Raw genomic sequence first — 13,525 nt, forward strand, 5'->3', positions numbered from 1 at the left:
TGCACTCTTCTATCAGAGCAACGGTATCAAGATCATCCAGTTACACCTTCCTTGAAAGAATACCTTTCATGAATTTCGCATAACTAGGCATTTGCTCTAGAGCCTCAGCGAAAGGTATGTTGATGGGAAGTTTCTTGAACACCTCCAGAAACTTACCAAACTGCTTATCCAGCTTTTGGTTTTGCAATCGCTTAGGAAATGGTGGTGGAGGATAGAGTTGTTTATCTCTTGTATTACCCTCAGGCAAAGTGTGTTCAACAGTAGTCTTCATTCGTTCCCCCTCTTTCTCCTTTTCCTTTTCTTCTTCATCTACAACTTTAGCTTCACCATCTTTTGCTTTTTCAGCATCATCAACTTTTCCAGACCTTAAGGTAACAGCTTTGACTTACTCCTTAGCTTCCTTCCTACCTGTCACTTTAGTATCGCTGGGAAGTGTGCCAGGTTGACGATTGAGCAAGGTATTGTCTAATTGACCGATTTGATTCTCCAAGGTCTTGATAGAAACAACCTGACTTTTGCACAACAGCTTTAGCTCCTCGAAATCAGCACTAGAAGGTGGAGCAGCACCTCCTTGTTGAGGATATGATGGCCCTTGAGCATATTATTGAGGTTGCTGGAATCCAGGTGGATTAAACTGTTTACTTACAGCTTGCTGATATGGTTGCTGAACAGCATTCTGATTGTTGCTCTAGCTGAAATTGGGATGAATTCTGTTATTAGGATGATAAGTAGCTGGCACAGGCTGCTGCGGTCACTGATAATTGTTCACATACTGAACAGATTCATTAACAAGTGAACACTGATCCGTAGCATGAGAACCTGCACAAAGCTCACAGACAATAGCTATCTGATTGACTCCATAGCTAGCTAAAGAATCGACCTTCATAAACAGCACTTGGAGCTGCACTGCAATAGCTGTAGCTGCATCAACTTGCAGAATACCTGCTACCTTCTCAAGCATCATCCTTTGATTTAGGTTTTTATGCTCGTTTGTAACCATAGTTTCAATGAGATTATAGGCCTCAGTATAACTTTTGGCCCATAAGGCGCCTCCAACAGCTGCATCGAGCATGGGCCGAGATTGGGCCCCCAAACCATTGTAGAACCCAATGATCACCATCCAGTCAGGCATACCATGATATGGACACTTTCTCAACATCTCCTTATAGCGCTCCCAAGCTTCGCACATAGATTCTGTTGGTTGCTGCATAAAATGAGTAAAAGCACTCCTCATAGTTGTAGTCTTGGCCATTGGATAGAACTTCACCAGAAACTTTTGCGCAAGATCTTCCCAAGTAGTGATGGACCCAGCTGGTAGAGAATGTAACCAGTCCTTAGCTTTATCCCTCAGAGAGAATGGGAAAAGCCTCAGCTAGATAGCCTCATCAGTAACACCATTATATTTGAAAGTAATGCAGATCTCGACAAAATTCCTAATATGCATGTTAGGATCTTCAGTCGCAGCACTTCCGAAAGAAACAGAATTTTGCACCATCTGAATAGTGACAGGCTTGATTTCAAAAGTATTAGCCTGAATAGCCGGATGAATGATGCTCGACTGAATGTCATCAATTTTAGGCCGAGAAAAGTCCATAAGAGCTGGATCTGCTGGAACTATACGATCACCCATGATTACCGGTTCTTTCTTTTCACTCTCTTTATCCGAATCTTCAAATCTAACTTCTCCGGAATGTCAAGAAGTGGATCTGTCTCCTCAGCTGTATCTAGAGTCCTCTTGCGAGTGCGAGAACGTGTTTGCATAAACGCTTGCTAGAGTACCTGAAACACAACCGGAAATAATAAGTAACAAGTCTTAATCAATGAGTCCTAATGACCACTGATGGCAAGTACATAAACTAAACAAATTAACACCGAGTCCCCGGCAGCGGCGCCAAAAACTTTGTTAGGAAAAAAGCATGCGCTAATAATTCACGCAAGTATACGTGTTCGCAAGTTCTATGAATGATTTCTAGTTCGTTCCCACAGAGACTCTGATTAATTATATTCAATTAACACTTACTCACCAATGTATGATTACTTCTCAATGTCAAGACAATAAAACTTAAGATTGATTAACTAATAGATTATACTAACTAACATTAACTAAGATAATTAAGGTTAAATTACTATATATGACAAATATGGGATTCTAACTTCATTACTACTTCATTCAATAGCCTTTTCATTCTTAACCTTAGCATGTGATGGTGATGACACTAATCAGATAACACGAAACTGATAAACGCCAATTTTCATTGCACGAATACCATTCTACCAGACATCCACAAAAGAGATAGAAGCTGAATAGGCACCAATTATATTGAGACCCTATATATCTATAGAATTTGACAACATAACGGTTTAAGTACAAGTTACCTATCTTGATTACATAGGGTAAGTAAAACGGTTAGAGTTACCTACAAATCATGCAATACAAATACATGAACCTGTGCTAGCATGGCAAGTTCTAAATCTCAAGATTTACTGTCGCTTCACAAGAGATTAACAGGCTATCTTATATGTTAGCTACGCACATAAGACGAATAAGCACAACCAATACTAGGATATCAATCAATTACCACACACCAAGATATCAAAACAAATTAACTATAAAAATCCATAAGTAAATCCGTTAGAACCCCACGATAACGATTAGGCCATAATCGGACTCATCATCAATGTGAGTTCTAATGAAAGCATAATAATAAACAATATAAGAGTGTTAGGGTTCAAGAACAAATCAAAAACGAGCATCCAAGTATCAACTATTTTGAAGAAAATAAGATTCTTCTTCTCCGTAGCCTTCTCGTCCTCTCTAGGTCTTCTTATTGCTCTCCCAGGCCTCTCTCTTCTTGAAATCGTCTTCCCATAAGGTTTATATAAGAGTCCACAAGAGACAGCGCCATCAGAAGCCCAATAGAAGTCAAATTAGAAAATCCAGATTCTAAAATTATGACCCCAGGCGGCCGCCTCAGTTCCCACGCGGGCGCCTGCATCTCCAGGCGGTCGCCTGCACATCCCAGGCGGGCGCCTGCACAGTTTCTGGAAAAATCATCTTTTTGCTCCTGATTTTGTTGATTTCTTCGCACAACTCCCTGTAACTGATTCCAAGTACTTCCCTAAGCTTATTATGATGAAATCTCCCTAAATACGCAAGTTATATCCTGAAATGCAAAAACACTAGAAAAACGCATCAAATACACAAAATACTTGATTTCAATACATCAATTCAAGCCATTATAAGACATTCTAAGTGGTATAAAATGCCACTTATCAGTGATTACCTGATTACTTGAAGAACTTGTCTCTATTTCATCAGACTTGACCATTAGGGCTAGATTGACATAGCTGACATCCTCATCCTCATCCAGACCATCTGCTGCCCAGTCATTTTCTTGTGTAATAAAGGCCCTTTCCTTTTGTTTGAGCAACTCAAAATACTTTTGTTTATAATCCACAGGCTCAAACTTCTTCTTGCTGGAATCTGAATTTCTACACTCACTGGCAAAGTGCCCTGCCAAGCCACATTTGAAACACTTGAATTTTGATTTATCCACCATGTTTCTATTTGGCTTCGCTGCTCCAAAATTCTTCTTGAACTTGAGCTTGGAAAATCTTCTGGAAAGAAATGCAAGATGTTCATCAATATCATCCATATCATCCTGGCTCAAAGAATCTTCATTTTCTACTACCAGCCCCTTGCCCTTGTTTTCACAGCTCTTTGAAGTAGACTCAACAGCTTCTATCTTCATCTCCTTCTCTTTCTCTAACTCAGCAACCAGTGTAATGGACCCTCCTTTCTTTTCCCCTTTCTCTATTCTTTCATCTTGCTCTATTTCAAGCTCATAAGTCTTTAGAATGCCATACAGTCTCTCTAGTGTAAACTCCTTGTATTCTTGTGAATTTCTCAGGGAGACTGTCATTGGTTTCCATTCTTTTGGAAGGGATCTCAGGAATTTGAGGTTAGAAACTTTGGTTTGGTAGACTCTTCCATGCAGCTTCAGAGCATTTAGTAGCTTTTGAAATCTACTAAAGATATCAGTGAGAGTCACCTTCTTCACAGTGGAAATGTTCATATTGCTGAATTAGTAACTACATCTTATTTTCTCTAACTTGTTCAATGCCATCACAAATTATTTGAATGGTGTCCCAAACTCCTTGGTTGTCTTGCAATTGATGATGTTGTCAAACATGTCACCATCAACTCCATTGAATAAGATATTCATGGCCTTCTTGTCTTTCCTGACTTGTTCAATATCAGGATCTGACCATTCATGTCTTGGCTTGGGAACCGATGGCTCATTTCCAGTTGCAGCTCTCATTTGTACATGAGGACCTCTCTCTATGCAATCCACATAGGCATCATCTTGAGAAAGTAAATGAAGATGCATCTTTAATTTCCAGTGATGGTAATTATCTTTGTCCAGAAAAGGAATCTTGACTCTAACATCCTTCTCGTTCATTTTATTGTTTGTTATGATCTTTAAACTCTTTGTGCTTCAAGAGCTTGCTCTGATACCAATTCTTAGTCCCTAACAATACAACAAGAATTACAGAAGGGGGGGTTGAATGTAATTCTAACTACTTTTTGAGATTAATGAAAAATGGTTCTAACTTAATAATATATAAGTGTTTAATTTGCAAAGTGCGGAATGAATAGTTAGATAAATCAAAACACAAGTAATAAAAACACAAGTCTTTAAAAACTTTCTGGTGGATTTGAATGTATCCACCAGAGATATATATATAGATATATATCAAGAAAACCCTGTGAAGCTTGAATAGCTCACAGCTGCTTACAAATATGAACAACTAAACTTATAGAGAAATGCTACATAATACAGCTTACAATTGTTTCTCTGAGAAATGTATTTGCTTAGTCTTGTTATGTTCTACTTGCTACTCTTGGTTTATATATCACCAAGATTACATAGTAATAAGGCAAGATAATAAAACAAAACCTATCAAGTCTAATACCATGCTGCTTCACTACTCTATTCCAGCATCTTTGAATATCTTCATAATAGCATGAAAATGGTAAAGCTTCTTTGTTCTCAAAAACCCAGCTGAATAGGCTGTCACATTCCTTTTGCAAACACTCGACACATGTGACTGTCTTGTCACTGTTAACAGATGTTTGAATTGATCATCCGTTGATACATGATTATCATCCGTCGGGTTGCCTTATTGATCATCCGTCGGGTAGCTTTGTTGATCATCCGTCGGGTAGCTATTTGACACTTGACTTCATTTCATTTATGCAGAATTACAAGACATCTTATATTTACAATTAATCAACTTATTCTGCATATCTAATTAAAGTCAACATAACTTATATGCTACTACATAATCTATACAAAGGTGTTTGCAGAAATGTGTTACATGACTTATTGTTACATAAAGTACCCACTCGATGGATGTCAAATCATCATCCGTCGGGATTATATTGAGTCATCCGTCGGGACTATATTTGATCATCCGTCGAGTGCTACATTTTTCACTAAGTTGAATCTACTAAGGTGTTTCGTTAATGTAGTCATCAAGTTCACAACATATTCCTAACAATAATCTTACTAATCAACACAATTCAAAATCATTTAATATTCACGCTTGTATAATCAACAAATCTATAACTTTCAGCTTAACTAAGAATCAGTGTTAACCTATTTTTTTAATCTTAAAATAATAATTTTTTTTGTCAACTAACTCTTTCATAATATTAACCTAAACCTTGAAGAACGTTAAACTAACCAATTTATACTTACTATAAACGTAAGGTTAGATATTACTATTGAAACCAAATTAATTATGTTACAGTACGGTCGATTATCTTAACATTCTCAACACAAATTTGATCAAATAACACAAAAGTTTCACGTCAAAAGAGAATCCACAATTAAATACAAGTAATAAGGAAGTTGACAGAAAAAAATAAGCAAAAGTAGTTAACGAAAATCACAAGAGTTAAATACGTATAAAACTAGTGACCTAATGAAATAAAACTAGTGACCTAATGAAATATTTAATAGAATACCTCAGTGTTAATTTTAATAATAAAGGAGATATTACTTATAATTTATTTGTGCGTGAGGAGAGTGGTGTACGTACATAATAATTTAAAAAAATAGTGTCAATTAAAATTTTGTGAAGCTCCATAAAACCTTAAAATAAGTGCAAGGAGAAAGCCAAACCACTTATCCATCAACTAATTTCATCAAATTTTTACAACTCTCTGGTTTTCAAAAACCCCAAAACCCCCAAAAAGATGCTACTCCAATCCACTCTTCCACAACCCAAACTCTACCCTCAACACTTTCCCACTAACACCAATGCATCCTATTCTTATTCTCTTCAATTCCCGTCTGGATTTTGCAATTCTACCAATTTTTCAACTCGCAACCACCCTTTTTGTATTACTTGTTATGTACCACAAATTCACAACTATGGAACTATGGATTATGAGAATAAGCCTCCTTTGAAATGGAGTTATTATTATAAGAGGATATCTTTGATGGAAAACCCAGAAAAAGGTGCTGCTAGTATCTTGAATCAGTGTGAGAATGAAGGCAAGAGGTTTACGAAATGGGAGCTTTGTAGAGTTGTTAAGGAGTTGAGGAAGTTTCGCCGTTTCAAACTTGCCCTTGAGGTAGCTATACATATATATTCATGTTCAGTATGTTTGTTTTTTAATATGTAATGCTATGTGTGTTTCTTGTGAATTGGTCTGTGGTGGTTGTAAAGTTTACATTTTTGGGGGTGTTGTGTGATGTTTTGATGATTTTATTGCTCGACGGACTGTGGTTAAGTTTTATATGTTGGCTTGTGAATGTTTTATTTGAAGGATTCTTGATATGCATATTTCGTTTTTTTTATTATGCTTGTGTTTATTATCGTTTTATGGTATACTGAAAAAGCCTCTGTACCTAGGTGTAGACTAACTTATAGGCACATGTTGAGTTACCTCCCCAGACCTGAGCTTGGTTATACTAATATATTAATGTAGATTCTAGGTGAAATAGAAATCTACTTCAGTTACTTGGCGTGTTGAAACGAGGAAATTTGATTACTGTATAGTATTTGTTGGCTGTTTGTTTCGCTTTCCACTTTTTTTAGTGTTTCTTATTTAGTTTGCTTGAAAGGCACAAGTGGATGTATGTCCATTTGGTTTTGGATGTGATTGTTGAATTGTAATGATTACACAAGATGCGGAAAATTGTGAATTTTTACAATTTAGGTTCCTTCTGGATAGTAAGAACGACCAAGTGAAACTTTACCGAGATATTCTTAGTCAAATATTATAGCAAATATTATAGCGGTTTAACTTTTAATGACTGAATGCACATTATTTGGAGTTGTACAGGATATATAAGGAAGATGAAAATTTCGCCACTCAATTTACCTCATGAAATGTCCTCAAAACATGCCATAATAAACAACTACTTCTATGATAGAAAATGAACTTGCATCATTGAAAAATTGACAATACTCCCCTCTCATCAGTCATCAGAGATGCACAATATGCTTGGTGACAAGGAAAATATATGAGAATTGGAATCATATTGACTTCCACTTGTTTATTTATATGATTGGTAGCTTGAGATTTTTTTGGGTCCTCCGCTTGTTTATTCGTATGGTTGGTAGCTTGAGATTCTTTGTTCTCTTGTTGTTTATCTATATATGTGGTTGCCTGAGATTCTTCTTGGTACATTTTATGGTTTTTCAGCAGCCAAGAATTTCAACAAACTGAGTGTACTCTGTAATTTGTTTGTAACATACTAATGGGGTTTGATATCAAAGGATCATCATTCTCATTCAAATATCTCACTTGGCCTCCATGGGAACGCATTTAAAACACTAAAAGCACTATTTATATCATTCCGTTAAATCTTCGTAAAAAGTAAACAGAAAAGTCAACAGAATGTTAATTGAAGGATGAAGTGTCTGCCGCGTAGCATAAATGAAAATATTAAGTCAATTAATAGATATGTTAAATGTCACATGTACTGATATACATATACATACATTATGTAAATACTAGTACATAGTATAAATATGCATACAACAAAGGCAGAGAGAACTACTTTTGATTTTGATAGATCATTTGTAAACTACTTTTAAATTTTGATATAAGTTTTCCCAATATTAATGTGTCTTATTTTATTTCTCTAACTTTGTTTGTTTTGATTTGGAATGAATTTTAAAGATTAAGTTATCATTAATAATCATTTAAAGGAGAGGTGCAATTCAGGATGAAAGTATGAAACCAGATACTTTATTATTGCAACTGTAGATTTTTAATTTGATGCTGAATGGATTAAAACGAACAAATCAAAGGTTAAAGCTTGAAGATGTTGAAAGAAAATGGGAAAAAAATCATTATGTTCGTACGTGCGTTAACATGGTTCCAGATCTATAATTATAATCAAAATTTAGTTATTGGAGCCCCATGGTATACACTTTCATTGCTGATTAAGATTCTGATAAATATTCCGTTACTTCTCATTTAAACTTAACAAAGGTGATATATATATAGTCACTTAAGTGTTTAAATGAGTCGTCCTCCATCGGATAGTTATGAGAGATATTTTACAAGAACGGTGGTCACTTTGATATAAAACCCCATACTAATGTGTTAGTGTGCTTCATTTACTGCAACAAAGGGTCTATTCTCGACAATAAATATCATAAAAGAACCTTATACTTCACTAGTCCTCATCACTCATCATATGTAGAAGCTTGCATAAACACCAGCTTCTCACAATCATACTTCAAACCAGTTTCTCACAATCATACCTCTAACCTTCATCCTCACTAGTCGCATTTTTACATTGACATGTTTTTTAACAGAAACATTTTGCTACGACATTTGTGGTTTCACTATTCTGTCAGCGCATAATGATTATCTTCGTCTCTTGCATTTTCATGTGAAATATTCTACTTGCTTCAAGAAAATTCTTAAGGCCTTTTTAGTAGGCCTCTAGTTGGCCTCTTTGTTTTTCTAGATTGCATAATTCTCTAAACTTCATTTAACCAGTGGAAATCTCAAATTCATAATTATGAGGTTAGGATTTTTGCTTTCCAACATCCGGCCATCAAATTATTAAGAGCGTCATTTATGTCTTCCAGCTTCTAATTGTAGAAACTACATTATTTAATATATATATATATTATACTAAAAGAGAGTACAGTTGATGTCATCCTTACTGATGTGTCAAGCTCTCATTAAATAGCTGACATCATCAAATCTTATGTGTCAAACTCACATTAATTTGATGATGTCATCTTTCATGTTAGGTCCTTCATACAACTGTAGAGGGGTGAATATAGTTTATGCAAACAAATCGAATTAAGTACTGAACAGATTGAAACAGTTTTTGTATTGATTGATTAAAACTGATTACAAAATTACTCTCTCAAAGGATGAATAATAATCCTTCAGAGCTGCTAGATTACATAAAAAAAAATATCAATTCGTGACACCTACAGTGTAAACCTAATATGTGCTTGTATACTACACAGCTTCACAATCAATAAGGAATCATATTCTATTATAATAAGAAATCCTAAAACATATACATGTACTGATTGCTAAAAGAACTAAAGTCCTACACCGACATGTATTCTGCAAATCTTCCCTTCTTCGATATCTCCTGATTTCAGCTGAAGTGACCAGATGTTGATGTAAAATGCTGATCAGCAAATGCTGATGACAATTGCTGATGACGTCACATCTGCTAAACTCTGATATCAAACACTGATAAATAAACTTTGATAGTTTATATGCTGTTATCATCAATTTCTTGTAACATTTCACTAACATGTTCCCCTAATTAATTATACTTTCAAAATGTCTCTCTTTCATTTATAACCTCCACTCATTCTCTCTATTTCTCATTTGTCATTTCTCCCTCATTTTTAAAGTCTCCATTGATTCTCTCTTCCACTAGTTTAAATATTCATTAATTTATTATATATTTGTAAAATTAATAAAAATATTATAATTTTTGTAATACTCTATTTTAAGCGTTTATATTTATAATATTATTCTATTTCTCAGCATCATAACATGATATATACATATATATAATTTAACTATTTCAAAATATATTTTTATAAAAGAATTAAAATATAACCGGGCATGTGCCCGGGAACTAATCTAGTATATATATATATATATATATATATATATATATATATAGCTTATGCATCCTGCTGTAACAGACTGTTTGGTCTCTCTCTAAATGCATCAGGCAGGTAATCACCACCGAAGAGTCCAATTAGGTCATCAGTTTTAGAACTAACTGGTAAGATTGACAGGGACAAACTGAGCCGGGTATGAGTAGCAGAGTAGGTATGGAATAGGTCTTTGATGAAGCATATATAGAATAATAGGTTTAAGCAGGAAAAACTTAATTCTGCCTAGCACAGGGCTTAGAGGGGTTCTAAGAAAGAAACAGAATGTTAATAGAAAGTGACAGCCCAAAAGATTAAAATTAGTTTGTCTTCATCAAGTATTAAGCGAGTTCCAAATAAAATTCCTACAGATGTATATAATTAGGGATTGAAATTGTTTGCGAAAAATGAAACTATTTTCCATTATTGTTAGCTGGTGATAGGATGGTGGCTGATATGTAATCTGATGATTATTGAGTAAATGATTTTTAAGCTGTTCATGAGGCAACTCGTTTGAGTTCAGTTTCTAATTCTACAAACAGTTGCTCAACTCTTAAGTCTTAAGCAATATACATCCCCGGAGCACTAAGGGAATAGATGAGACTTTGACTTGTATCGACTCTCAGCTGTCTTATAGAATTTGGAGGCCCTGTGCAAAAATTTATATTCGGTCCTAAAAAAAATTACAAAAAATATATAATCATAAGTAAATCATTTGACTAAGACCAGATTGGAATATTGGAGTTAAAAATGAAGTACAAAATGTCATTGTTATAACACGCATCTTAAATATATTTTTAAATTACAATTTCTAATAGATTTTGAGTCGCAAATTTTCTTTTTTGGGGATAAAATTCTAACAAAATAAATAAATTTCAGAGTTTATTCGAAATAGTTTCATATGTAAATTATATTCAATGAGATTTACCATTGATGTTAAATTAAGATAAAAAATATTACTTAAAATATTACAAATCATAGAAAGCGAATAGAAGCAACAAATTATTTTCCTGAATTAAGTTGAGTGGTTGCATGTAATTAAATATACTTCAAATTAAGAGTTAGAGAAAGAAAAATAAGATGCATTTTGAAAAAAAATTTGATTTTACATTTTAATCTTATAAACTAAATATTTATAATTTTTTCCGTTAATTAAAACTTTTTTTTTGAGAAGTTGATCCTAAAATTTTGGGCCCTATGCGGTTGCACCTCTGGAACCCTCTCATAGCTTCCCCTACAAAGACTGCATTAGTTAGTTTATAGAGATTAGAGAATTAGCGACAACAAATTAGAACTTATGGAGAAATACAGGCAGAAGGATGATTTCCACATGAGATGTCATGTTACTAAAATGTTATAGTTTAATTTATACTATTAAGAAGTCTCTGATAATATCCATTGAGTATATAGGTAATCTATTCAACTCTCACTTCGCTTATACAAACCTTTCACAAACAACCTAGATACTAGTAATGTTTTTCCACAGTGCAAATTAGTTTGGCAGGTTACTCTGTATAATCATGCAGAATGTTTAGCAAGGATGTTTTCTTTAAAAGCTTAAAGATATAATATATGGTTTATCAAAACATGTAATTAATCTTCTCTTTGTACTGCAGGTGTACGAGTGGATGAACACAAGAGCAGATAGATTTAGAATATCTACAAGTGATACTGCAATTCAGTTGGATTTAATATCAAAAGTTCAAGGAATTTCTGATGCCGAAGATTACTTTGTGAGGCTACCAGATTCTTTAAAAGACAAAAGGGTCTATGGGGCACTGCTAAATTCATATGTGCGTGCGAAAAAGAAGAAAAAAGCTGAATCCATGATTTCACAAATGAAGGGTAGAGGATATGCTAGCCATGCACTTCCATACAATGTGATGATGACCCTCTATATGAATTTTAAAGATTATGATAAAGTTGATTTCATGGTTGCAGAAATGATAGAAAGACAGATACCCCTAGATATATATACTTACAACATCTGGCTATCTTCTTGTGGATCCCAGGGATCTGCTGAAAAGATGGAGCAAGTATTTGAACAGATGAAGCTGGATAGTACTATTAATCCTAATTGGACAACTTTTAGCACAATGGCAACAATGTACATTAAGATGGGGCAGGTAGAAAAGGGTGAAGAGTATTTAAGGAAGGTTGAGGGTAGAATCACCGGTCGAGATCGGATGCCTTACCATTTTCTGATTAGTCTATATGGTAGCTCTGGTAATAAGGAAGAGACGCTACGGGCCTGGAACAATTACAAGAAGACTTTTCCCACGATTCCAAATTTAGGGTACCATGCTATTATATCATCTTTAGTGAGGGTGGATGACATTGAAATGGCCGAAAAAATATATGAAGAATGGCTCGCAGTTAAGTCAACATATGACCCTAGAATAGCAAATCTTATAATGGGATGGTATGTTCGAAACGGAAATTTTGAAAAAGCGGAAGAATTTTTCCAAGATATAGTTGATGTTGCAGGGGGGAAGCGAAATCCAACTACATGGGAGATACTTGGAGAAATTTATATAAACAAGAAGAGGATTTCCGAAGCACTGTCTTGCCTTCAGGAGGCTACTTTAGTTGAAGGATCCAAGTTCTGGAAACCAAAGCCAACGAACGTGTCTTCCATTCTCACGCTCTGCAAGCAAGAAGGCGACAAAGACAGCAAAGAGGTTTTGTTGGGAATATTGAAGAATTTGGGTTGCCTCAATGATGAAGTTTATGCATCATATATTTCTAAAAATGAGTCGGGGGTTAGTGATGATTTGCCAACCGAAAAAGATGGAGCTGATGATGTCGAAGACAATGCTGAAGTTTTTCTTAACCAGCTGCAGGGTACTTTGTGAGGACTTTTAATCACAAATTTTGCTATTTGGAAAACTTGTCAGTTTTTTGACAAGGCAAGTATGATTCTCAGTGATTATTATGTTTCTGTAGATTTTTCACAATATAGTAGATGGCATTGTCTTTCTTGCTATTAAGCAGTACATGAAAACCTGCAGTTCCCACTTTGCATGTTTCACCATGAGAGAAGCAATAAAGTTTGGTTATCTAAATGAGAAACACTCATATCATATATATAGAGAATTGCATTTTGCACCCCTTATATTTGCATAAAACTCAATTTTGTATACCTATTTTCATAAATTGCAGATTGCATCCCCTATTTTGAAATCCGCTTCAACATGCACTTTTTTTGCCTAATTTTTTAGCTTTAATTGCTATCTCCAACAATATATCTCATCTTTTTTCTTGAATAATAGATTATATATGTTGTTGAAGACAATAATTTGGGCAAAAAAATTGACAAAATTTGACAAAAAGGGTGCACCTTGAAGCGGAT

General features: G+C 34.7%; 1 protein-coding gene and 1 non-coding gene across 2 annotated transcripts; both read left to right on the plus strand.

Moving 5' to 3' along the window:
• The first annotated feature begins 1,130 nt into the window (after window positions 1-1,130).
• Window positions 1,131-1,237, plus strand: LOC141662754 (small nucleolar RNA R71). The gene has a single exon (XR_012550850.1). It is a non-coding gene; the product is annotated as a small nucleolar RNA R71 (small nucleolar RNA).
• A 4,934-nt stretch (window positions 1,238-6,171) lies between these two features.
• Window positions 6,172-13,281, plus strand: LOC141724236 (pentatricopeptide repeat-containing protein At1g02150). Its single transcript, XM_074526292.1, has 2 exons — window positions 6,172-6,646; window positions 11,790-13,281. The coding sequence occupies exons 1-2, from the start codon at window positions 6,266-6,268 to the stop codon at window positions 13,026-13,028; spliced, it is 1,620 nt and encodes a 539-aa protein (XP_074382393.1). The 5' UTR covers window positions 6,172-6,265; the 3' UTR covers window positions 13,029-13,281.
• The last annotated feature ends 244 nt before the right edge of the window (window positions 13,282-13,525 follow it).

This window comes from Apium graveolens, chromosome 5 (genome assembly GCF_009905375.1).
Source record: "Apium graveolens cultivar Ventura chromosome 5, ASM990537v1, whole genome shotgun sequence".
NCBI lineage: Eukaryota > Viridiplantae > Streptophyta > Magnoliopsida > Apiales > Apiaceae > Apium > Apium graveolens.

What these genes read in the sequence shown, in the direction of transcription:
- LOC141724236 (XM_074526292.1), top strand. Translation starts at nt 6,266, where the DNA reads ATGCTACTCCAATCCACTCTTCCACAACCCAAACTCTACCCTCAACAC. An exon ending in GTTTCAAACTTGCCCTTGAG is followed by an intron (nt 6,647 to 11,789) that starts GTAGCTATACAT and finishes TTTGTACTGCAG; the next exon opens with GTGTACGAGTGGATGAACAC.